At 36.8% G+C, this 26,725-nt stretch overlaps 1 protein-coding gene across 9 annotated transcripts in view; it reads right to left on the bottom strand.

Annotated features, from left to right (window-relative positions):
- DMD (dystrophin) overlaps window positions 1-26,725 on the bottom strand; it is a 1,657,593-nt gene that overhangs the window by 514,712 nt on the left and 1,116,156 nt on the right. For 8 of the 9 annotated variants that reach the window (XM_029929472.1, XM_029929470.1, XM_029929468.1 and 5 more), the window contains one exon: window positions 6,281-6,435. In XM_029929472.1, the coding sequence (XP_029785332.1) occupies window positions 6,281-6,435 (155 nt within the window). The remainder of the gene's footprint in view (window positions 1-6,280; window positions 6,436-26,725) is intronic. The other variant, XM_029929473.1, reaches the window with a different exon arrangement.

Genomic DNA, 26,725 nt, shown 5'->3' on the forward strand with positions numbered 1-26,725 from the left:
GAAAGAGAAAGGACCTAGGAATAGAGAAGGAAGGAATGACTTACATGTGCTACATGGTTGTCAAAGATGGTGAATACTGCTGATAAGTTTTCAGTTTATCATCTATTAATTGTGATTACTAAAATGCAAAATGTATTATTAGGGAGGACAGGAGAATACTGAGATATTATTTTCAGGAAGAGCATATTTCCTTGCATGTACATGCATACACACATATGTGCGCGTGGACGTGCGCGTGCGTGCATGTGCGCACACACACACACACACATACACACACACATACACACACACACGTTGAATCTTTCTTAGAACCTAGAGAGACTTTTCAGGTCTCTGGGAGCTTTTACGTTCCAGCCACGGTGAAATGCTCTAATACTAAAACCAGGCCATCTACTTGATGAGTTCATTCCTGGCTGACTGGGAGATGTAGAAGCCCCCCTATGGCTACAGACAGACAATTCAGAGTTAATGCTCATTTCTTGTTTAAAGACTGATCCTGGAATAGAAATAAGGAAATGAAATCTCACGAGAGTGTCATCATAAAGCCATCAGCCAGATGGCAGTCCTTGAAATCTAATCCATAGAGGCTTCTCACAATAATTTGTAATATCACATCTAATATTATCTTAGTCACCAATTCATATCTATTCGCAGAGATTGAAGAGAAAGAAATGAACTTGCAGAGGCCCTCCTTTCTGGCTTTATATGCTAACATGGATTATAGGAACTATGATTGGGAAAACAAAATATTTTCCTACATAGGTCAAAGTGATGATCTATGTTCTGATCTGAATTGTTAAACTAAGAATTGAGTTGGGAAGTAGCCTTTTCTTTTAACCATGAATAGTAGATTAATTCCTTTTGGGCACACATGACTATTTGTGTTTATCTATATAAAATAGTAAAGGTCCTATCAAAGTCAGGGTAGAATTAAAGATTTCTCTGACCTATTAATAAAGTGAACACTAAAATACAAAACAAATTTAGTTTACTTTTGTTTTTGATGGTCTCAAAACTATAGCTTGCCAGTGTATAATGTCAAATTAAAGGTCTTCCAAGTTACAGTTTTTATATATTATTCAAGAATTTAAAACTGCATTGAAGATTTTATTGCTCTAAATAGGCTTCCAAATGTACAGATTTTTCCCATATATTTCTCTATATGATTGAAAGTTTCAGGGGAGGCAACATATTAGTGTTCTGAAGGAAAACCTGAACTGTGAGAGATAATGTAATCAGAATGCTTATGGCACACTAAAAAGTCTTGGTGATAGGTACTTTTTAAAGATAAGAGTTACTTTTTCTCTATAACCCAAGTATCAGTATTAATAATTTCTCCTTTTCAAATTATGTTCGTAAGATTGACAAAAGTCAAAGTGTTTATATTCTGCAATAGTTGTAGGTTTTGAGACTATAAATGCTAACTCTAGGAAGTGGATAAATAGAAGATATAAAGTAGAAACAAGAAAATAAAATAATGGGAGCCATTCTGTAAAAGAAATATTTCTTTGTTTATAAGATCTAACAATAACTCTTTTGAAGTACTAGGTTATGTGATTGTTATAAATGTGTCCTAAGGGGTGCCTGGGTGGCTCAGTCCGTTAGGCCTCCGACTTCGGCTCAGGTCAGATCTCCCATTCGTGGGTTCGAGCCCCGCGTCAGGCTCTGTGCTGACAGCTAGCTCAGAGCCTGGAGCCTGCTTCGGGTTCTGTGTCTCCTTCTCTCTCTGACCCTCCCCCTCTCATACTCTGTCTCTCTCTGTATCAAAAATAAATAAAACATTTAAAAAAAATGTGTCCTAAATTGCTTAGCTGAACACAGACAAAGATAATCTGGAGCAGGACTGCCAATAACATTCTTTGTTGGGGCGCCCGGGTGGCTCAGTCAGTTAAGCATCTGACTTCACAGGTCATGATCTCATGGTTCGTGTGTTTGAGCCCCACGTCAGGCTCTGTGCTGACAGCTAGTCCAGAGCCTGGAGCCTGTCTTCGGATTCTGTGTCTCCTTCTCTCTCTGACCCTCTCCTGCTCATGCTGTCTGTTTGTCTGTCTGTCTGTCTGTCTGTCTGTCTGTCTCTCTCTCTCAAAAAATAAATAAAACATTAAAAAATTTTTAAAAACTAACATTTTTTTGTGATGATGGAAATGTTCTGTTTTGTACTGTACAATAGGGAAGTCACTAGTTACACAAGGCTCTTGAGCACCTAAGGTTAAAAGATGGCTGGTGAGAGGGAGAAAATGAATTTTAAATTTTATTTAATTTTAACTTACATTTAAATTGCCACCCATGGCTACTGGCTACCCTAATGGGCAACATAAATCTACAGAAAGATGATAACGTTACTTTGCTTCTGGGTTTATATGGGCAAGATGCTGGATAAAAAGGTCAAAAGCTAAGAGATCATAGAAAGAGTTTTCTTGTTCTTTATCTATCTAGCACAGATCTAGATCTAGATCTGTAAGAATGTAAAATAAGCAGAGCTGTAGTCAAGGAGAACATGGCTTAATCTGTGTAGTTGACACACACAGCATACATAGAATGTGAACTTCTAATATAAAAGTATCATTAGCCAATGGAGAATCCAGCTCTCCTAAAGACCCTTCACACTGACCAGAATAGCCATCAAGCCCAAATGGCCGCTATTTTATGACCCTATGTACACATGCTGGATGAATATAATGTACATGAATATATGAGCTAGGTGAAGATACCGTATTTACTCAAAGATCTGACTGCTTATCTTTCCAGGAAACATGCCAGTTGATCAGTTTATTCTTTCCATCCCCTTTGTGGCAGGCCTCCTCTACTAGCTGACTCAATCCCAATTATTAGCCACTAGAGGTGGTCTTATTGCACAGTGCTGGTGCTCACTTTCCTGGGAAACCCACTGCTTTCCTGATATAAGCACTGCCCTGTCTCCTTTTACTTCCTGCTGGAATGCGTATGTTCCAAGGTAGACACTGAGAATAACATGGGAAACTCAAGGCTGACATTGCTGAGCCACTGAGCCAATGTCAGTCATCTTCCTACCTCTGAACTGCTCAACAAATGAGACAAATAAACCTTTGTTGGGCAAGCTAATGAACTTGAGTTTTGGTATTTGAAACCGAAAGCAATCCTAATGGATACATTTTTCTTCTGTGTTGAGTTATTGACACACCAGAACACTTGTATTTAGTTGTTTTTCATTTGTTCATTTACCTATTTAATAAAAAATGTGTTGGGGATAGTTACTATGGGCAAAGCTAAGTGCAAGGTAATATGGTGGACAAGCAGCCAATGTGCATACCTTCACAGAGCCAACATTCTCATAAGAGACAAAGACCAGCAAACACTTAAGTAGTGAGGTAAGCACTATAATAGGGGGCCTATGATAGGGGCCTAAGAGTGTGCACTTTGAGGTTAGTAGTTAGAAAAGTCTTCCTGAAGGAATTGCTATTTACACTGGGACATGAATAATGAATAGAATGCAACCAGGCAGATATAAATATATATTAAATATAAGTATATATAAGTACACTTATATGTATAAGTATATATGTATGTATGTGTGTGTGTGTATATATATATATATACACACACATACACTCGTGTGTGTGTGTGTGTGTGTAAGGTCAGGAGATAGTAGAGAAGACAGAACACAGGATGAGGAATTGCCAAGATCTCAGTGTTACTTAATTACATATGAGGAGCGCTGAGAGGGAAGATTGAGGAAGAGCAGAAAATTAGGCTTGAGTTTTAAGGAAAGGCTGAATCACACAAGACCCTGAACTCATTTAAACGCGTATGACTATCTTCAAATAATAATGGATAAGCCACTAGAGGCTTTAAAAGTGGGAGGAGAGCGAGTTACATAAATATAGTGTATTTAGAAAGATCAGCTTGCACTTTATGTAAAGAATGGATAGGAAGGAGGAAGACTAGAAGGAGGGAAACCCGTTAGGTGAATGATATGGTCACTGAGGCAAAACGTGACAGTTGAGGAGGAAGGATAAAGAGAAGTGGCTGGATTTGAAATCTATTTCAGCAGTAAATAGCCTTGTGATAACTTAGCTCTTGGGATTGTAAAAGGAAGAGTCAAGCATGAGTTTCCATTTGGCACCTGAATGGGTTGTAGTAATGTTCAATGGAGAAGGATCATAGGAAGAAAAGTAGGCTACCTTTAGAGAAAGGTTGGAAGAGGGCAAAAATGAGTTCAGCTTTGGGCCCATTTAGTTTGAAGTTCCAGAGGGATAGTCAGTAGGCTAGGTCTGAAAGTCAAAAGATCATTCTTAGGTGCATATGATACAAATTAATAGTCACCAAGGGAAGGCAACCACACAAGTGGATAAATTTTCCAAGTACATGTGCGAATGGAACAGGAAGAACTTTAGAAGCTTCAGTAAAATTAATCTGGCAAACTTTAGATTGTGTATGGGCCAGTGGAAAATGTAATTTGGCTGCTAACATTCTATTTTGACTTTACCCATTGGAGAAATAAGTATGTCTCTTCCTTAGGTGGTAGATTTTTATGGACCTAGTCAAAAAAGTATAAACTGAAAGCCCCCCTCAGAATAATCCAAAGACCTTAAAAAAGTGATTAAGAGAGATGCTTGGACACCGGAGAAGCATGGGAATGTGGAGACAGGGGACTTACAGAAAGAGCAGCACAGATGGCAGACATCTCCCTTGAAGCTCACATTTTGCACCACAAACAAGTTTTCTTTTTGGCCCATTATTAGCTTACACACCCTCAACTCACCATATTAATTTCTGATATTTTTTTGCTTCCCCAAAGAGGCTTCTCTTGAAGAAGCATTTCCTATTGGTATCTAACTAGTGAGTCTCTGATACCATTTGATCACATATAAATAAGCCTTCCTAAGCCTAATATGCCTTTATTTAATTCAACAGACACTGGGTCTGTATTTAAAACACAAAGTTCAAACCTTGCCACTGAGGGGAGGCAGTAACTTTAAGGATTTTTTCCAATTATCACTCCTGTATTCAAGCTCACCCTCTCTCCACCAAGGTCCTTTAGATAGGGCCTCAAATAGAACTCCCCAACTTCAGGTTGAATCTTCTTTTCCATGGTCATCTGAACACCAACTATTTGGAATTCAAGATGGCCTTAGGGCCACCAGCAAAAATCTAATTTTGCAGGAGATTTCACTTTTTAATCCCTGATTTGATGTCAAGGTTTACCTGCTTTCACAATTTCCATGTATCAGTAGCTCATAACTCCTAAGAGTTTCTGCTCTGAGTTCAAAATCTGTTAGTTTTTCCCTCTCTCTTGGTGGTGGCCTTTCCTTCTTCTTCATAAAGGCCACTAAATGGACTTCTTCGGTAATTCATGTCATCTTCTGGGACTTATTTACCTTGGACTGTGGTCTTCCTCATCATTGAGGGAAAAAAGGTAGGTGCTCTTTTTGCCCCTATTTTCTGACAGAACTAAAAATGAGGACCCAATAGTCCTTACTATACCATAGCACGAACAAGGTAGCGCTATGTTATGCAGAGGGAATCATCATTCAACAAATATTTACCAGCTCCCCACTGCATCCCTTGGTTTAGGACCTCCAGATGTGTCAAGTAATAAAGACAGTCTCTGTCCTGAGGGACTTTAGACTAACATGAAGGACAAACATTAAACAACCAGTTACATAATTCAGGTTTTTAATTAAAATTAGGATAAATGCTATTAAAGAAAAGCACAAGGGGTTAAGAGAGTGGATAATAAAGACACAGAACCTAGTGTGAGGAAGCAGCGTCTCTAAGAGCTGTTAATTTTCATTGTTATAGAATGGGAAATGAAGCTATGAGTCATGTTATGCTACACGGATTTTCCCAGTGCATATGTGGAGTGAGATACAAAGATGGTACCACGGACAGCTATAATTCCATCATGAAACCCAAACTGAATTCCTTGTCAGATTAAGAATAGGGCAGCATGTGCCACTGTGGAATAGAATGATATTTCTTTGGGTAGACTTCTCAAAACATACTGATAAATGGCTCTTCTAGCTATAAATCAGTATTTTGTGTCTGTCTTAACTCTTAGTTATTTCACTACCTTTGCAAACTGTGGGCAAATCATTTAATTTCACCAATCTTCTCCCTCGTCTTTAAAATTCTAGAGGACTTAGGCAGGCCTGTGAATTTAGTTGGCATCTGTCACCTTGGACCCTCCAAAGCCCCAGTTTAGCAGGATTAGGAAAACAAATCTGCATTGTCCACCCATTGTCACCACCACATCCATCACTATAGTCAACAAAAGGTTTAAAGATAATGTAGTTCCTACCTTTTATGAATGCTTGCCCAAGAGGCATTGATGTTCTCTGTTATCATGTGGACTTTTCTCGTATCATCTGAAGAATAATCCCGGAGAAGTTTCAGGGCCAAATCATTTGCCACATCTACATTTATCTGCCACTGGCGGAGGTCTTTGGCCAACTGCTGTGGATGCATATGGGAAAGAAAATGAATGTTAGTTTTCTCTGAAATTTTGAGTTACAGTTTCTCACAATTTTTCATAAATAGCTTTTGAATCCTCAGGTCAGAACACGTCTACGTGATTACTTTGAACCTACCCTGTGATTTAGTCAATCATGACAGTATAAACTAACCCACTTTTCATGAGAAAACTTTTCAAATGCAGCATCTTGAGCAATCCTCAGTATTGGGTATTTTGATTTAGTAGCAATCAATTGGCAATCAGCTGGGCTTAATTGTTTCTCTTATGGGAGAGAACAAACTATAAAAATAAGCTCCCATATCGTTGGTGACTATGAAGCAGATATAAAATTTGAATGGAAAACAAATCTCATGTATTTCTTTCCTTCTTCATTAACTTGTTGAATTGTTTATGTAATTAGTGCCATCTACTGGCATTCAACTACAGCTGCATATAGAAAATACTAAACATCAAAAGAATGCCACTGTTATTCTTGTTATGAACTTTTTTCTGAAGGACCAGTTTATTCAAAATACTTTAACAACTATCCTGTTTTAAAATTAGAATAAAATTTCAAATGTAAGAATCTTGCTAAACCAAATGACCTGTGTTTCCTTGTTTTTGACAATTAAGTATTATCAAGCTATGTGTTTCATTGCTGAAAACACCATACAAAAATAAATAAGGCAATGGCAGGATTATCTGGAAGAATATTAACCACTCCTATAAGTGCATGAAGGAGGCTTCTTAGCATTAAGGTAATATTCAATTGCTAAGATAGTTATATCAAATCCCAAATGGTAGGTAAAGCCCTTGATGAATGGATGAAGGATCACAAATAAGATATTCAAGTAAGAGAAAGAATAAAAGATTTATATTTTAAAAATTAACTTTAAAACAAGAAAAAAATTGGGGTGCCTGGGAGGCTCAGTTGGTAGAATGTCTGACTTCGGCTCAGGTCATGATCTCGCAGTTCATGAGTTCGAGCCCAGCGTTGGGCTCTGTGCTGACAGCTCAGAGCCTGGAGCCTGCTTTGGATTCTGTGTCTCCCTCTCGCTCTGCCCCTCCCCTGCTCATGCTCTGTCTTTCTTTCCCTCAAACATAAACATGAAAAAAATAGAGTATTAAATCAAGATGGTATAATTTGACACCAATTAAATTAATAAAAAATAAGACCCAAAGCTGGAAGGACTGTGGTAAAACTAGCATATCCACGTGCTACTGCTGGGTACAATATCTATCAGGACAATCTGGAAATAGATATCAAATGACATATAAATGCTTACTCCCATTGACCTAGTAATTTTACTTTTGGTATTTCCTCCTAATAAAATATTTAAAAGAAGAGAAATCCATTATAGGAATAAAGACCATCATTACCTATTATAGTACAAAAAAGGAGAAATTTTCAATTTTTAATAAAGGAACATTAAAATAACACAATATATCAACCCAATGGTCTAATGTGCAGTAAATGTGCACCCAAATCACAAGTAAGAAACAAAACACAATTTCTATCTAGACTGTATTTCTGAAATCTCTAAGTCATGAACTAGAAGGGGAGCAGAGGAAACTGAAATTAATTGATGTTTCTAAAGAGTAGTCATTTCTGTTTTAATATTTGTTCTTTCAGGTTGGTATGACGTTTATGCAATAAAAATCAAACAGGAGTAATTTTGGCATAGTTTCAGTATATTTGGGTGGACTCCTATTCCTGGAAAATGTGTAATGTATATAAAATCTGGAATTTCCCAGTTAACTAGAATATCCTAGTCTTTATTTTAGTATTTATTTATTTATTTTGAGAGAGAGAGAGGAAGGGAGAGAAAGAAAAAGCAAGCAAGGGAGGGGCAGAGAAAGAGGGAGAGAGAGAGAGACACTCCCAAGCAGGCTCTGTGCTGTCAGGGCAGGGCCTGAAAGGGGGCTCAGTCTCACAAACTGTGAGATCATGACCTGAGCCAAAATCAAGAGTCAGATGCTTAACCAACTGAGCCACCCAGGCGTCCCTAGAACATCCTATTCTTGAATCAAATGAAATAATTCCATTTATTGCATACAACAAATAGACCCCCAAAACAAAATTAGTACCAAGCATCTACAGCCAATATTACTAACTTTCGCTATGAAAGGATAAAGGGAGAGAGTTTTAAAGGCAAAGGATAGCCGCTGCACTAGAAAGCAATTAAAGTTTATGCTGGTGGAATGTCTGCCTTCCCTTATATACTCATTTTACCCAGCCTTCTGGCTCTCCCATTTTCTACTTTTTGGATCCTCATACTGTTCAAAGGCCTTTCTAAGGTGAAACACACACTCCCGAGGCCTTCCCTTTCTAGAAATGTCTTATGGTAAAAGATTACCTTTCTGTCCCTTACCCTCCTTACTTAGGCAAAACCTACAGTGTTAAAGTAATGTGTACTTATAAGTAGCCCTTTTTATTCATAAGGTGGCATTTGCATTTTGAAGAAGATCATATTATCTATTAAATCCTAACTGGTAGGATAAGAATTCACAAAACGGAGACCAATAACTGGTTACCTTTTTCCAAGTTAATTCCTTCTTAAGAATACCTTTCTCTATTAAAGAAATATGATAAACCAACATCAGAGCATATGTATATACATTTAGGAATATAAAATATAAATTAAAATTTTAATAAAGGTAATTAATATCATTTATGTTACCTAAGAAGATAAAGATAAATAATTTTGGAAGCCACCTCTCACTCAGGGGCTGCTACTTGAAAAGTCTAGATTAAAAAGGATATACACTCTTTGGTTTTAATCTATAGATCATAAAAACTGCCTGGAAGTTTAAGTTGAAAAGTATGGTAGAATTTTCCACACTCTTGAATGAAACATAAAGCTAAAGATAGAGACTTCATTGTCAAGAGTTAAAAGAGTGAGGCTAGATTTCAAAACAGAACTTTTTGATAAACTTTCATTCTTGAAAGACAAAAAAAAAAAAGCACAAGGTACATACTTTTCTTCAAATTTGTATTCACATTGATATTCGGATTTTCATTCCAAAGGAAATCCTGTCTAAGCCCTCACCATCACTGAAGAAAATCCCTCTGACCTTGAGTAACAATGACAGGGCAAAGGCCCTTATCCAAACTCTGAGGTTCTCAACTACAGCATTCTTGTCTCCCTTCTTAAAGACATTCACCGGAGCACACTGTTTCCCTTCCTCCGAAGGTCATATGTTGACCTACCTGGGCTTTCTTTAACCAAGTGTCCTTCAAGCTAGGGACAATGACCTTGACCAGTTTTGCTTACTACCGTGAAATTTACTACTGGGATAGCTCTAGACCACAGAGTGTAAATTCAAAAAAAAAAAAAAGAATTCACACACACTTCTTATTTCTGAATTCCATTTGCAATGGCATACACTACAGGGAATTGTTTGTATGGTGATCACAGTGTGTGAAGAAATGGGAAATACTGTAAACAGTAGTCTATAAAAAAGATGATTTTTTGTGGGTTCATATATATGTGTGTGTGTGTGTGTGTGTGTTTTCTATGAAGAATTTAAAATGCTAATTTCCTAAGAGATTGTGTCCCCAACCAGGAGAGAAATGTTTCATATTCAAAGCAAATATGGTGCTGCTATAATATGTGCTTGGTATTTTATGCACCGTATTTTAGGCAGAAAAATGACTGTGAACTATGGGACAACCTGAGTTAATTTCAAGAATTCTGACTATTAAAAATTTTTAATTTTAATATTTGTCTTCCCTTATCTTTTGTTTGTAAGAATTCTTTTTAGGGTATTGGCCCTACATGGGAGAAAACAATAGAGGAGAGAGAGCAGTTAAAAGTTTGGGCCTGATGTATTTGAATCCTAGCTTGATCACTTACTAGTTATGTGACAAATGGGAAAGTTAATGATCTTTTCTGTGCCTCAGTTTCCTACTTTTTAAAATGGGTACAGTAACAGCATTTACCCTGAAAGATTATCATGAGGATTAATTTAGAAAATCCAGGGAAAGCATTTAGAATGGTATCTGGTGTATCCAAAGTATTAAATTTATTAGCTATAATAATTGCGCTGATTACTATTTTTTTCTTTTATATTGTCAAGTTGATTTCCATATAATACGCACTGCTCAACCCCTCAAGTGTCCTTCTTCGTGCCCATCGTTTCTTTTCCCCTCTCCCCCAACCCCACCAACCCTCAGTTTGTTCTTAGTATTTAAGAGTCTCTTATGGTTTACCTCCCTCCCTTTTCTTAACTATTTTTCCCCCTTCCCCTTTCCATGGTCCTCTGTTAGGTTTCTCCTGTTAGACCTATGAGTGAAAACATATGGTATCTATCCTTCTCTGCCTGACTTATTTCACTTAGCATAACACCCTTGAGTTCTATTGATGATGCTACAAATGGCCAGATTTCATTCTTTCTCATTGCCATGTAGTATTCCACTGTACACATAAAACACATCTTCTTGATCCATTCATCAGTTGATGGACATTTGGTCTCTTTCCATGATTTGGCTATTGTTGAAAGTGCTATGAACATTGGGGTCATGTGCTCCTATGCATCAGGACTTCTGTATCCCTTGGGTAGATCCCCAGAAGTGCTATTGCTGGGTCATAGAGGAATTCTATTGATAGTTTTTTGAGGAACCTCCACACTGTTTTTCAGAGCAGCTGCACCATTTTACATTTCCATCAACATGGTAGGAGGGTGCCTGTCTCTCCACACCCTCGCCAGCATCTATAGTCTCATGATTTGTTCATTTTAGCCACTCTGACCAGCATGAGTTGGTATCTCAGTGTGGTTTTGATTTGTATTTCTCTGATGATGAGTGATGGCTGAGCATAGTTTCATGTGTCTGTGGGCCATCTGGATGTCCTCTTTGGAGAAGTGTCTCTTCATGCTAGGACTTCCTGCGCTATGTTAAACAGCAGTGGTGAGAGTGGACACCCCTGTCGTGTTCCTGATCTCAGGGGGAAAGTTCTCAGTTTTTCCCCATTGAGGATGATGTTAGTTGTGGGCTTTTCATAAATGGCTTTTATAATGTTTAAGTAAGTTCCTTCTATCCTGAATTTCTCGAGGGTCTTTATTAAGAAAGGATGCTTTATTTTGTCAAATGATTTTTCTGCATTTATTGACAGGATCATATGGTTTTTGTCTTTTCTTTTGTTAATGTGATGGATCACATTGATGGATTTGCGAATACTGAACCAGCCCTGTAACCCAGGAATGAATCCCACTTGATCATGGTGGTTATTTTTTTTATATGCCGTTGAATTCGATTTGCTAGTATCTTGCTAAGGATTTTTGCATCTGTATTCATCAAGGATATTGGCATGTAGTTCTCTTTTTTTTGCTGAGTCTCTGTCTGGTTTGGGAATCAAAGTGATGCTGGCTTTGTAAAATGAGTCTGGAAGTTTCCCTCCCATTTCTGTTTTTTGGAATAGCTTGAGAAGAATGGGTATTAACTCTGCTTTAAATGTCTGGTAGAATTCCCCAGGGAAGCCATGTGGCCCAGAGCTCTTATTTTTTGGGATATTTTTGATAACTGATTCAATTTCTTCACTGCTTATGGGTCTGTTCAGATTTTCTATCTCTTCCCATTTGAATTTTGGTAGTGTGTGTGTGTTTAGGAATTTGTCCATTTCTTCTAGATTGTCCCATTTGTTGGCATATAATTTTTCATAGTATTCCCTGATAATTGCTTGCATTTCTGAGGGATTGGTTGTAATAAATCCATTTTCATTCGTGATTTTGTCTATTTGGGTGCTCTCTTTTCTTTTTTTCTTTAAATTTTTAATAAAAATTTTTTATAGTTTTTATTTGTTTTTGAGAGACAGAGAGAGACAGCGTGAATAGGGGAGGGTCAGAGAGAGAGGGAGACACAGAATGTGAAGACAGGCTCCAGAATCTGAGCTAGCTGTCAGCACAGAGCCCCCACGAGATTATGACCTGAGCCAGAGTCAGACGCTTAACTGACTGAACCACCCAGGCACCCATTCTCTTTTCTCTTTGAGAAGCCTGGCTAGAGGTTTATCACTTTTGTTTGTTTTTTAAAAAACCATTCTTGGTTTCATTGATCTGTTCAACTGTTGTTTTGGATTCTATACTATTTATTTCTGCCTTGATCTTTATTATATCTCTTCTTCTGCTGGGTTTGGGGTGCTCTTGCTGCTCTGTTCCTAATTCCTTTAAGCTGTGCTGGATACTATTACTGTTACTACTCTTTCTATTGCTGCCACTGCTGCTCCTCCTCCTCTAGTACCACTAATTCTATTGCTAATACTACCATTTTTAATGAACCACACTATATTCACCAGAGGGTAAGCCTCTACTGAATGTAAAGTAACAGCCTCACTGTTTTTTCAGACATTTTCTATAATGCTATAGCTCTAACATGCTCCTTTTAATTTAGATGATAAATGTGAGTATATAGACCTATAATTTTAAAAATTGAGGTTGAGTATTCTTTATGTTTCCTTATAAAATGTGTTTTGGGATGGTCACCTACAAATGAAATTAACATTTGTTCCAGGTGAACTAGAGTTTAAATTTTTTAATGACTGTGACTCAAAGGAGCTTCTCGAATGAAAGGCAAGGCAGAGAAATGAAAAGGCATCTTCCCAGGAAGTCTTATTTGGCCATTGTTTTGCTGTTTGATCTTAAGAAAGTCATTAACCTTCTTAGTCCCAGTTTTGTTGTGTGTAAAATAGGATGGAGTGACTTATTCTTCCCATGCCTCAGGTTTGTCATGAGGTCAAACTCAAAATAAAACTGCTTGGAAAACAGTAAAATTGCATCCTAATATATTCATGGAGAAAAAGTTCTACATAGTGGATTTCTCTTCTTTTGCCGAGGATACTGTATTGGCATACATGAACTAAGAAATACATTTTAAAAATCCAGTTCTGTGAGCTAACGGTGAAGAGCGTATTAGCTCTTAGATCCATTCTCTGGCAATCTCCTACTCTACTCAGCATTATGGATGAACTAAGCCCCTTCTAAGGGGGACCAAGGTTTCCCAGGATTTCATGCTCGTTGGTTTCCAGATGTGTTAGGATAGTGACAGGCCTTGGTAGAACATGGAAGAACAGGAGGAAAGAAGGTTGAAACTAAAGTATATCTCCCTTCTCTCTGTGTGGGCAGGGTCTTCTTTTGTGTTTCCATTTCCTAAGGGATAGCCCTTATCCCTGTAGTGTCACTATCTGCTGTGCAGGCCCTACAGTGGTTGAGGTTACACCAGATGGTTCTGGTTTCTGGACTTTGGTAACACTTGTTGGCCTTTCAGCCCTTGAGATGGTGATAGCATCCTGATACTGCCAACCTCCAGAATTGGGTTTCTCCACGACTCCATTAGCCATGGAAGTTGTCATCTGTATTAAATCTCCTCTGAAATATCTCGGGTGGTCGCCAGACTGAACCTTGATGATACAAACTCAAGGAAATTTCACAGAAAATGACCCTGCCTACAATTACACAATTTAACATAACAAGCATAAATTTCATTAAATACAGACAAGACCTTGCATCCTTCTCTTCAGTCTCAGAGGAAGAGGTGACTGTTGTACTCTGATAAGCAGATTCCTCCATCAGGATCGTCATCTATTCTGGCTCTTTCTCCATGTACTCTTTGTGTCTTTTCAATCTCTTGTTTCCCTATAGGGTCTTTCTTCATAGTCTTCAAACGCAAGTCTCTCTCCCCACTTATTTAAAGAACAACAACAAAACTTGCTCTCTATCACTGTCTTTCTCTTCCCAATTAAGCTCCTTAGAGGGCAAATGTTGAGTCACGGCCGCAACTTGATTACATTCCTGCAACTCTACAACTCATCAAAATCAGTCTTTTGCCAACACCACCCCACTAGAACTATTCTGACGTGATACTGCTGTAAGTGGAATTAGTGCTCCCAATTCTTGACCGTACCCTGTGTTCATGCCCTTTGCTATTTAACTTTTTAATTTCCTGCTACAAAAGACAAGACTTTAGTTTCTGGCTCTTGACATTAAGCTCGGCCTCATGACTTGTTTTGCCTAATCCTAATGGGGTAGTAATAGAAGTGATACAAACCGAGGCTTGAAATGTGCTCCTGCAGTAAGGCTAGCCGTTATGCACTTCTGCCATCATAAAGACATAAACATGCCCCGGGGTTAGCCTGTTTGTCCCTGGAGAAGGATGAGTGACATATAGAGGGGAGCCATCCCAATTAACCTGCAGCATAAAGCAGTGCCACCCCAGTCAAGCTGTCAACTCATGAAAAAAATTAAATGCTTACTGTGTGCCACTGGCATTTTGAAGGTTTTTGTTATGCAGAACATTTGCAAAAATAGTTAACCAATTTAGTCAACAATGACCAAAATCTGTGGAAAGTCTTAGGTTCTCATTTAACGTATGTGCAGCTACTAGTGCTATTGGTTAGTCTCTTCTTGAGGTTCCATCCTTCCTTAGCCTCCTCTCTATGGGTCTCCTCTATAATCTATTATGGCTTAAGTTGTTCTTTTTCTATCTTTCCCTTAAATGGTGATATTCTCCAAGGTTCTGTCCTTAGCTCAATCTCCATCTGCATGTACTGATCCTTCACTGGAAGAGAAGGCAGGGAGCATACAAAAAGAATGGTTTTATCACAATTTTCCTTTATACCAAGTCATCTACCTCCATTGTCAATGCCTTAATTTAGGTTTTCACCATTTCTTGCTTGGATTCTCTAACAACTTTTTATTGACTCACTTCCTCCACTCTCATACCAGCCCTTCCGTCCAGAAGCAGCTGCTCAAGTGATATTTTTGAAATGTTACTACTCTGTAAACCCTTCCAATGGCTCCGTATTGCCTACAAGACAAAGTCCAAACCTCTCTCCTTAGATTACTAGGCGTTCAAATACAGAACCTTCACCCACACATACACTTTCAACTTTTGTTATCTCCTTTTGATTTCCTTCCTCTGACCCAATCCCATTATTGCTTATCCCATAATACAAAATCTCTGAAAGGTTAAGTGACTTGTTGAAGATGACAAAGCCAATCTGTGAAAGAGGGGTCACCAAAATGCAGGTTTCTTGACTCCAATATTCAGCATTCAATCTAGTAAAAGAAGATACTGCTTCCATATAAAGGGATTTAAGGCAAATGATTGGGCTTATTTTAATTGAACACTGAAGAATATAAAATAGTCTCCTTGATGATTACAGCATGATTGGAAAATTATTGTGTGTAATAAAATAAGACATTGCCAAACAAAGACAGCAGAAAAAAATACAGATTTGGTTTATTAAAAAAAATCACCAAACAATTTAGTCCTAAGTATGAATTAATGCTCTATAAATCTTTATTGGGAAAAAGCAACACTATTTCTTGCTTGTGTGAATTAAAATGACCTATGAAACCTCTTTATGGATTTATAATAGAAATGTTAAAATATCTATAAGGAAGCTATTTCAAAAGTAAAGCCTCTCACCATTAACTTCAAGATTCATCTATTAAACCTCTGACATTACCAAACAACTCTGTTTTAGAAGGTAACACTGTATATAGGGGATACTATTTAAGAAAATGGCCCTCATTTTCCAGCTTACTGGAAATGATTAATCAATAGCTTTGAAGACTACATACCAAAGTTGTTACTTTTTTGTCCTTTCAACAATGACTACAAGCTGAGAGCAGGCTAGTAAATGTGTTATCGGCCAACCCATTAGAGTTCCATTATTTTCTGTCTTACATGGCTTCATGTAATGAATTTTCATAATTAAACTAATGGCATACAATTTATTTTCCTCCCTCTTTACTTTCAGGCCCCATTTCTCTTCTGGCTTCTTTGGAATAAGTTTTATACAAAAGGAAGGGAGGAGCGCCCTGCAAGGTACTTCATTACCTTAATTTCATTATGACATTTTAGAAAGCATTCTCTTTATCTGGGCTCTCTCTTTAATTTGCTGACTTTATTAAAAGGCTTAAGTAGTGTTGTAATTAAGAAATCACCCAGCTACTCCAGGCATCTAAAAGAAGTCTGGTTGAGAGGGTATGGAAATGGTTGAGTAGAAATGACTCCAGAGAGAATGCCAGAGGACAGATCCTCAGAAAGTGGCATTGTTCTTGGCTATGTTTCAAACCCCATGAACCTCCTATGGTAAAAGATGTTATTTTTCCACAAACATTCAGGGCCTTTTCATGCCATGCACAACCCCAATAAGTCAAGGATGGCTATGTAACTGATTTTGACAACTTGCAACTTACAGGCAGAAGTTTTATGAACCAATGGCATTATTCACGTTCCCTGCCTCTTGAATCATGGAAGTATGTATCAAGACTCAGCTGTTATCAGCTTTGGTCCCTCAGTGAATAAGCTAAGTAGAACCCTCTTGTGAATCTACATTGGACATGTAACATGAACAAAATATAAACTTTGTGTTAAGCCTCTAGACATGAAGGTTGTGTTACTGTAGTGTAAAGTTACACTATCCTGACAGATACATCTAGTCAAGTACGACCCTATATCCAGAAGGGCAATTCTATTATATCTAAATAACCTAATAAAAAGGGATAGAATAAGCTAGTATAATGACTCATACAAAATAGTTTCTATTGCTAATACATGTTGAGAAACTATATTTCCAAAGCAGTTTATAAATTTGAAGAATCAAGAAAAGGTCTGTATCTTAATGATATATAGATATCCCTTTTGAAAGCAACTTGGAGATATAATTCAGATAGCATGAAATCTACCCATTTTAAGTGTATAATTTAGTGGATTTTAGTATATTCAAAGAATTAGGAAGCCATAACCACAGTCTTCTTTTGGAACATTTTCTTCAAACCCAGAAGAAACCCTATGCCCATTAATAGTCACTTTCCACTGATCATTCTGTCTCTCCCCTAGTCTTTACTAGATACTCATACAAATGGACTCCTACAGTATATGATCTTTTGTGATTGACTGGCTTCTTTCACTTAGCATAGTGCTTCTCAGGTTCATCCATGTTATAGCAGACACTAGTACTTTGTTAATTTTTATTGACAAATAATATTCCATTGCTGGTCATACCACACTTAAAAAACCATTGATTAGTTGACAAACATGTGGGTTTTTCTGCTTTTTGGTTATTATTAATAACTCTGCTACAAACATCTGTATAAAGGTTTTGTGTGGACATACGTTTTTATTTCTCCTGGATACATACTTGAGTATGGCACTGTTAGGTCAGAGAGTAATTTTAATTTCATGTTACTGCCAAACTTTTTTCCAAAGTTGTACCATTTTCTATCCCCAGTAGCAATGTATGAGGTTCCAATTATTCCACATTTGTGTCAACACTTCTTATTGTCTTTTTTACTTTAATCATCCTAGTGAGTATTAAGTGGTATCTCATGGTTTTCATTTGCATTTTCCTAATGACTAATGATGTTGACAATCTTTTCATGGGCTTATTGGCCATTTGTACATCTTCTTTGAAGAAGAGTCTATTAAAATCCTTTGTTGATTTATAATTGGGTTATATTTTTATTTTGGTTGAGTTATGAAGTTATTTATATATTCTAGATACAAGTCTCATATTTGGTATTTGCAAATACTTTCTCTAATTCTTTTAGCTGTCTTTTCATTTCCTTCATGACATTTCTTGCAGCACAAGTTTTTAATTTTGAGGAAGTCCAACTTATGTATTTTTTTCTTTTGTCACTCTTGCTTTTGGTGTCATGTATATATAAGAAAACGTTGCCTAACTCATCATACTCCTATGCTATCTTTTAAGATTTTTAAAGTTTTAGTTCTTCGATTTTGCTGTATTACAATCCATTTTTGAGTTAATTTTGTGTGTATGTTGTTAGCTGGGGTCAAACTTCATTATCTGTATGCAAATATTTAGTGGTCCAAGCACAAGGATTTTAAAAGACTATTCTTTTCCCACTGAATTGTCTTAAAAATCCTGTCAAAAATCAATTGACCTTAAATGCAAAGATTTACATCTGGACTTTCAATTTTTTTCCATTGATCTATCTGCTATCTCCTTGTCAGTTCCATATTGTCTTGATTATGGTAGCTTTGTAGTAAGTTTTGAAACTGGGAACTGTGAGTCCTCTAACTTTGTTGTTTTCTCAAGGTTGTTTTGTCCCTTGCATTTCAGTATATATTTTAGGATCCACTTGTCTATTTCTGCAGAAAGTCCAGCTAGAATTTTGATGAGGATTACGTGAAGTCTGTAGATAAATTTGAACATATTGCTATCTTAACAATAATAAGTCTTTTGATCTGGGAACATGGGATATTTTTTCTATTTATTTAGATCTTCTTTAATTTCATTCAACAGTGCTTGGAGGTTGGCAGTATACAAGTCTTGCATTTCTTTTATTCCTAAGTATTTTATTTTTTGATGCTATTATAAATGGACTGTTTTCTGAATTTCATTTTTTCAGGTTATTCACTGCTTATATACAGAAAAACAATTGATTTATGTATTTTGATCTTGTAATCTGCAAACTTGCTGAATTTACTAGTTCTAATATTCTTTTAGTGTGTTCCTTGGGATTTTCTGTATGTAAGATGATGTTATCTGTAGAGATAGAGTTTTACTTTTGGTATTCCAATCTAGAAGTCTTTAATCTATTTTTCTTGTCCAATGGCCCTTGTCTTAACTTGTAGTATAGTGGTAAATAGACATGGTGAAAGCAGTCATCCTTACCTTGTGCACGATCATAGGTAAAAGCATTCATTCTTTTTACTATGATGTTGGTTGTAGGTTTTTCTTAGATGTCCTTGATTAGGTTGAAGCATTTTCATTCTGTAATAGTTTCCTAGGACTTCCAAGACAAAGTATCACAAACTGGGTAGCTTAAAATGATAAAATGCACTGTCTCACAGTTCTGGAGGTTATATCCAAAAGTAAGGTGTCAGCAGCCTATGCTCCGTCTAAAACCTAGAAGGAAGAATCCTTTCCTGCCTCTTCCTAGCTTCTGGTGGTGCCTGTCAATCCTTGGTATTCCTTGACATAGAGCTGCAACACTCTAATCTCTTTGTTGTCACACAGTGTTTTCTCTGTCATCAATATCTTTACGTGGCATTCTTCTCTCTCTGTATGACTCTTTTCCTCCTTTTATAAAGACACCTGTCATATTTGATTAAGAACTCAGCCTACTCTAGTAGGACCTCATCTGAACTTGATCACATCTACAATGACCCTATTTCCAAATATGGACACATTCATAAGTAACAGAGGTTGGATCTTTAACACATCTTTTAAGGAGACACTATTCAATGCACAATACCTTCTATTTCTAATTTTTTGAATGTGTGTGTGTGTGTGTGTGTGTGTGTGTGTTTTCATGAAAGGGTTTTGGACTTTGTCAAATGTGTTTTCTACAGCTACAGATAGCCCCAACTTTATGATGGTTCAACTTAGGACTTTTTAAAAATTGTAAAATGGTGTGAAAGTGACAGATACTCAGTGCAAAGCATACTTCCAATTTTCAGTTTTGATCTTTTCCCAGACTAGTGATGCAGTATGATGCATATCATGATGCTGGGCAGTGGCAGTGAACTGCAGCTCCGAATCAGTCATGTTATCATGAGGGTAAGCAACTGATGCACTTAGGACCATTCTGTACCCACATAACCACTCTGTTTTTCACTTTCAGTACAGTAGTCAATAATTTACATGAAATAGCCAACACTTTATTATAAAATAGACTTTGTGTTCGGTGGTTTTGCCTAACTGTTGGCCAATGTAAGTGTTCTGAGCATGTTTAAGGTGGGTTAGCTAAACTTTGATGGTTGGTAGGTAAGGTGTACTACATTTTTGGTTTACAATATTTTCAACTTATGGTGGGTTTACTGAGACAACCCCATTGTAAGTCAAGAAAAATCTGTGTGTTGATTCAATTTTGTATGTTAAACTAATCTTGTATTCCTGGAATAAATTTCACTTGGGTATGGTACATAATCCTTTTAATATACTGCTGTATTAGGTTTGATAGTATTTTTCATAAGGCTTTTTGAGTCTCTATTCATGAGGTATGTTGGTTTGTAGTTTTTTCTGGTGATAAGTTTAGCTGGGAAATATTCCTTTATCTTGTACTTTTTGGAAGAGCTTGTGAAAGCCTGGTATTAATCCATCTTTGGGGCACCTGGGTGTCCCAGTTAGTTAAGCATCCGACTCTTGGATTCAGTTTAGGTCACAATTCCAGAGTCATGGGACTGAGCCTTGTACCTAGCATAGATTCTCCCTCTTCCTCTGCCCCTCTCCCCTGCTCATGCTTTCTCTCTTTCTAAAAAAAATTAAAACAAAATAAATATTTGGCAAAATTCACCAATGAAGCCATCTGGGTTTGGGAAATTTTTAAAATTATGAATTCAATTTCTTTACTTGTTCTAGGTCTACTCATATTTCTTATTTCTTCCACTCATAATATCCTCTTATAATCCTTTTTATTTCTACAAGTCTGATAGCTATATGTTCTCTTTCATTTCTAAGATGCGTAAATTGAGCCCTGTGTCTCTTCATGTTTAGTCCAATTAAAGTGTTATCAAAATTGTTGATCTTTTCATTAACTTTCAATTTTCATGATTTTCCCTCATTTTTCTTTCCTATTTCATTGATTTCACTCTAATCATTATTACTTACTTCCTTTTGCTTGCTTTAGGTTTAATTTTCTTTTTCTAGCTTCTTAAGGTAGAAGATTGAGTTACTTGTTTGAGATCTTTCTTCTTTTTTAATCTAGGAATTTACAGTTATAAATTCTACTCTCAAAATTCAATAGTTACATCTCCTAAGTTTCAGTGTGTTGTGTTTTTATTTCCATTCATATCAAAGTATTTTTGGATTTTCTTTGTGATTTATGTTTTGACCTATTGGTTATTTAAAAATGGGCTGCATCATTTTCTCATATTTGTGTATCCCAAGTTTGCTTTCCTGATTTTTAATTTTATTTAATTATGGTTAGAGACCCTCCATTATGTGATTGTAATTCTTATAAATGCATTGAGCCTTGTTTTGTGACCTAGCATATCATCTATCCTAGAGAACATTCCATATGCCATTGAGAAGAATATATACTCTGTTATCATTGAATGGGATGTTCTATAGAAGACTGCTAGGTCTTGCTATTTCATAGTGTTTTACTAAGTCTCCTATTTCCTTGTTGATCTTCTTCCCAGTTTATCAATTACTCAAAGTAGGAGACTGAAGTCTTTGTTTTTGTTGAATTGTTTCTTTCTCCCTTCAATTCTGTCAGTTTTTGCTTCCTATATTTTTAATTATTTTCTTCTCTCTTTTCCTCTGTGTGGAGTATTGCCATTGACCTGTCTTCAAGTTCACTGACTCTTCTGACAGCTCAAATCTGAGGTTGAGCCCCTCTAGTAAAAATTTCAATTACTATACTTTCAAACCCCAGGATCTCTATTTGATTCCTGTTTGTAATTTATATTTCTTTATTGATATTTTCTATTTGGCAAGACATGCACATAGACTTCTAGATTCCCCAGGGAAATGTCAGAGCTTTTCAAAGACCTCTGGGGACATCTCATTCCCCAGATTTTCCTTTTCAGTTTTTCTCTAGACCATGATTGCCTCAACTGGTATCACAGCCTCCTGCAGTTACTATTTAAACAATGCTGCTGGTTGTTTTGGATAAACTTTTTGAGGATAGGGCTTTTTCTGGGGAGTTCGTGCAAAGTCAGGTCAAATAATGGCAAGAACTTGGGTAAAAGTTTGTTCTTGGGAGCTGCAAGACACGTAAAATAGTAATCAAGCTCTGAGAATTAAATGAGTCTTTCTGAGGAAGTCCAATCCTGGTCTTTCCTCTCTGATGGCTCTAAGGCTACTGATTCTCAAAGCTACTATAGAGCTGGGAGAAAGTGATGGGGATTAGCCAAGTTAAAAAGCCTCCAAACTCGCTTTTCTTACTGAAGTTCAGCAGTTTATATAATGTTGTAAACCTTTGGTTAATTTCCAGAGTTCAAAAAGCCAATTTTGACAATTTTTGCAGTTTGTTGCTTTTACGGAGGAATGAGTTTACACAGTTGCTACATTATATTTTCAAGCATGATAGAAGTTAAGCTATGAAAAGGAAATAAGGCAAAATATGATGTACTCAGAGCATAATGCTATTCAAGTCTTGGGGAGTCTGCATTAAATATTTATACAGTATAGCAGTACCTGGGGAAACTAGCTCATTACTTCCTCTGCTCTATCAGTGATGTAGGAAGCACTCTGGTTGTATGCTTTCCAAAGTTTAATAGCTTCGTACATACTTTGGGAGGAAAAGTACTACTAGGTTATTGATTCTTTCCCCTTAATCATGTGGAAGCTTTAGGGGAGAACAAAAGGGAATAAAGAAAATGCATGAAACAATGACAGGTCCTGGCAAGAAGATTTCTGATGTTTTTTTCATTATAGTGTCAGAAATCCAAACCTCAAACTACCAGTATGAATCAATTTGCTGACTTAATTGTGTGCAAGTCAAAAGTAAATAAAACATGGAAAAAAAGAATTCAGCTTCCACTGCTGTGCATATCATCTACTACTACCCATCCCCCCAAAATAACGAAAACTACAATGTTCTACAACAGTAGAACATATTTGAAAAGGTTCCAGTGAAACCTATTTGAAAAGGTTTTCCATTGGTTTCTTTCCTTGTAAAATAATTGGGGATCTTCAAGTAGCTACTGTATTTACTATATATAACAAGTACAACGTTTTGAATTAGTTACATGATTACAGTACATCCTATGTTTCAAATTCCCTAAAGAATGTCTTCAAAATAGAGATATTTTGTGAACTTGGAAATGTTTATTTAATAATTTGATAAATTATAGGATTTCTTGCCTCAGACAGTTTTAAGCATTATAGAGCCAAATCAGCTAGGTTCAAACAAGATTTCACTTCTCTATTGAATTCATGTACTCTTAGCTCAGCTAAGCACAAAACAGCTAATGCCGTCACATTTGAAAAGCTTTTATGCTGAGTTTGACACAAAAGCAATCACAAAGCAGACAAAAAAGGAATTTCTCTTTCAAAAGCTGAAAGAGGAAAAAATAAATGAATACTCTGAGCCTAGGTAAATCTCTCTTGATACTGGAAAATAAAGCTTAAAATCATCAAGAAATAATTTTTTCGAAGAATTCATTGGCATGTTGGGACCAATCTTAATAGTCTGGGGAACAGGTTGTGAAGTCAACCAAGATTCTGCCAAACAAAATAAGTCCCATGGTGACCACTGCTGGCAGTTTTGGGTGCCAATGTCACACCATCTTACTGCTTATGAAAGTCAAATGGCATAATCTCTCATAGGATTCTGTCAGAGCTTATTGGAAGGGAGTTTGATTAGATTGGAGATCCTGTATGATTTTCCCTAACATCTGTCTTTCCATCTCGAAAAAATTATTGTTTTATTAGGACCATGGAGAAGGTCAAATGAAGCCGGGTGGTTAACAAAATCAACTACTTACTCCCTTTATGTTTTTGTTTTCAAAAAATTAAGAGATATATAAGAAAGAAATTATACAAATATCATGGGAATCTCTTAATGCCTTGCTCATTAGTTATTGACAGGATGGATTATCTAGTGCTTGTTCTTTTGACAAATCAAGACTCTCCTGTTGCTGTCTGCTTCCAGCCACACCATGCTTTCAAGATGGACTTTCTTTGGTTGGTATCTCAGATTTTCTTCCTATTTGGTCACGGGGTTATTTCTGTCCCCATTTTTTCTCCACTACTTTTTTCTTTAACCTAGAGGAGGAGGCTGTCTGAATGTCTAATCAGTAAGGAAGTGGTTAAGGATGGAACTTAATGAGATACTGCAAATAATTTAAAATGATAATTATTAAAAGATATATGGCAATACATATAAATATTTATGTAATGATACCAAGTATGAAATCAGAATTCAAAATGTTATCAACATTCTAGGACAATTAAAATATGTAGACAATAAATAGAAGCGATTATGGGTAAAGATGAGCAATTATGAAAATATCAGGATGGGAGATGAATTTTTCTTTAGTCCGGGTATGATGACTGGCTTAAATTTTCAGAGTATAATACTACTAGTGCGTGCCTTGGAAACCATTTCATTGTGACAGTGAGGGAAGTGTGCTTTAATCACAGCTCTCCACCTCTGTAGCCACAGCTTGCGATTGCCTGGCCAGGCTCACCAGCTCTCTGGCTCATTTTAGGCACAGAGACTCTGAAAGAACTTATGGAGCAAGGAGATCCTGCTCAAATTATCCAATGCCTGTTTATTTTCACCCTTTCTTCATAAAAGACAATCGTAAGTGATAATCCAAATACTGCCACTCAGCGATAACATATTACACATAAAGGTCATATCTTCATTTCATATACTGCCTGCCCTTTAAATTTTTTCTTACTGTTTATTCTTATTTGAGAGAGAGAGAGAGACACACACACACACACACAAAGCATGAGCAGGGGAAGAGCAGAGGGAGAGGGAGACACAGAATCCGAAGTAGGCTCCAGGCTCTGAACTCTGAACAGAGAGCCCAACGCATGGCTCGAACTCACGAACCATGAGATCATGACCTGAGCTGAAGTCAGACACTTAACGGACTGAGCCACCAAGGCGGCCAGCCCTATGCTCCCTGACTTTTAGAAGAATTAAAAATTGTAGCTTCATTAAAAAAGGGGATATACTTTGCAATTATCTTTTTAGCTTTTTATAGTAAAACACAATATGAAAACCTGTTCGCTATATACTATTTTCATTGCTCTCATTTCCCACCTGTTGGCTTATCAGTAATATGATCTTATTTGTCAATTCATAATTACAGGTAACTCCCTTTCTGAGCTTTACAGTGTTTTCTTGATTTGTCTCAGCCACATAGAAGACAATGGGTAGAAAAGAAAATCTGGGAAGTCATCTACAAGAGTAAGTGCTATGCATTCACATTCTAATTCTTTGATTTTTAAGAGGAGTTTCTGAACTTCTCTGGCCTTCAGTTTTCTCATGTATAAATTGGGAACAATAGTAGTTTTCAAGGACAGTTCTTGAGATGGTGAAATAAGACAATATATGTGAAGTGATTAGCACAGTTTTTGACAAATAGCAAGTACTAGCTAAAAGTATTAGCACTAGAATTACTTTTAGCTTTGGCATATGTCATTTAGGAAATGGATGGGAAAATTATAGCTTTGGTCATCTTTATATAATGAACTTACACTAAAATTATACACACACACACACACACACACACACACACACACACACACACATATCCTAAACATACAACACAAAAACATGAGTTTCTAGAGATAATGGCTGAGCCATTTTTATCATGTCATTTTAGACTGACAATTCAAAAGCAAATTTTGTATTTTAAATGTATGGCAACGAGAGCAATTATAATACCATCTTATCTTTGTTTTAAGTATTTAAAACATATTACTTATTTTGATGATGAAATTGTTTTATCCTTTCATAATTTTTTTGCAACTCTTTTCATCTCTTACTTAAAGTGCTTGCTTTTCTAAGAGTTATAAAACACTAATCACTCTTGCCATCACATTAAGATTCTTGTTGGTTTTAAGATTTCTCATGTGCCAACTTGCAGAGTCTTCTTGCTCTTATCAAATTAATCACTAGATGCTTCACATCTCTCCTTTCCCTGTTCTAACTGAAGGGTCCAGTCCAAACTCTTCCCTTGTTAATTCCTCTCCTCCAGTTAACCACTCTGTTCCAAGATCTGCTTGATTTGTGGAATCCTCAATTTTTGGAGAGGAAAAACAAATGGCATAGCATACTGAGTGCCTTATGGATAAGACCAGAGCCTTCAAGAGTAGCTACATGAATTCTCTATTTCCCATAGTCAAACCAAGAATTGGGAACACCATCATTAGAAATTCCTACATCTTCTATGTTCATCCCAAGGAGACAATCTTAGTGGCCACACGTACCTCATGAAAGAAGTAATTGCTTCCAACAGAGGTAATGATAAGCCTGTAAAATCCTGTGTGACTTTCTAACATTCTCGTCATATAAACAAAAATCCTGTCCTCATAGCAGCTCAGAGAAGTAGCTATGGAAGAGTCTGGCTAAAAGCTCACTAGCTCACTTTTCCCATTTATTCTTCCTGATGTTAAACTGGGAACAAGTTCTGGTCGATGGGATGTGGGTCAAAGTAAGGTACATCACTTCCAGGCCAGGCCTGTCCATAGGGCCCCATGGATAAACTGGGCATATTTTCTCTTACTTTTCTGCAGTGACTGGGGGCAGCCATGAGTTCAAGATGATAGTTTGACAAAATTGGAAAAGCCTGGATTCCTCAAGCCACTATTTATGAGAAATCTCCCAGGAAGGACTCTTCAACCTGCACTGCAC

The sequence above is a fragment of the Suricata suricatta genome, chromosome X (assembly GCF_006229205.1).
Source record: "Suricata suricatta isolate VVHF042 chromosome X, meerkat_22Aug2017_6uvM2_HiC, whole genome shotgun sequence".
In the NCBI taxonomy this organism is placed as follows: Eukaryota; Metazoa; Chordata; class Mammalia; order Carnivora; family Herpestidae; genus Suricata; species Suricata suricatta.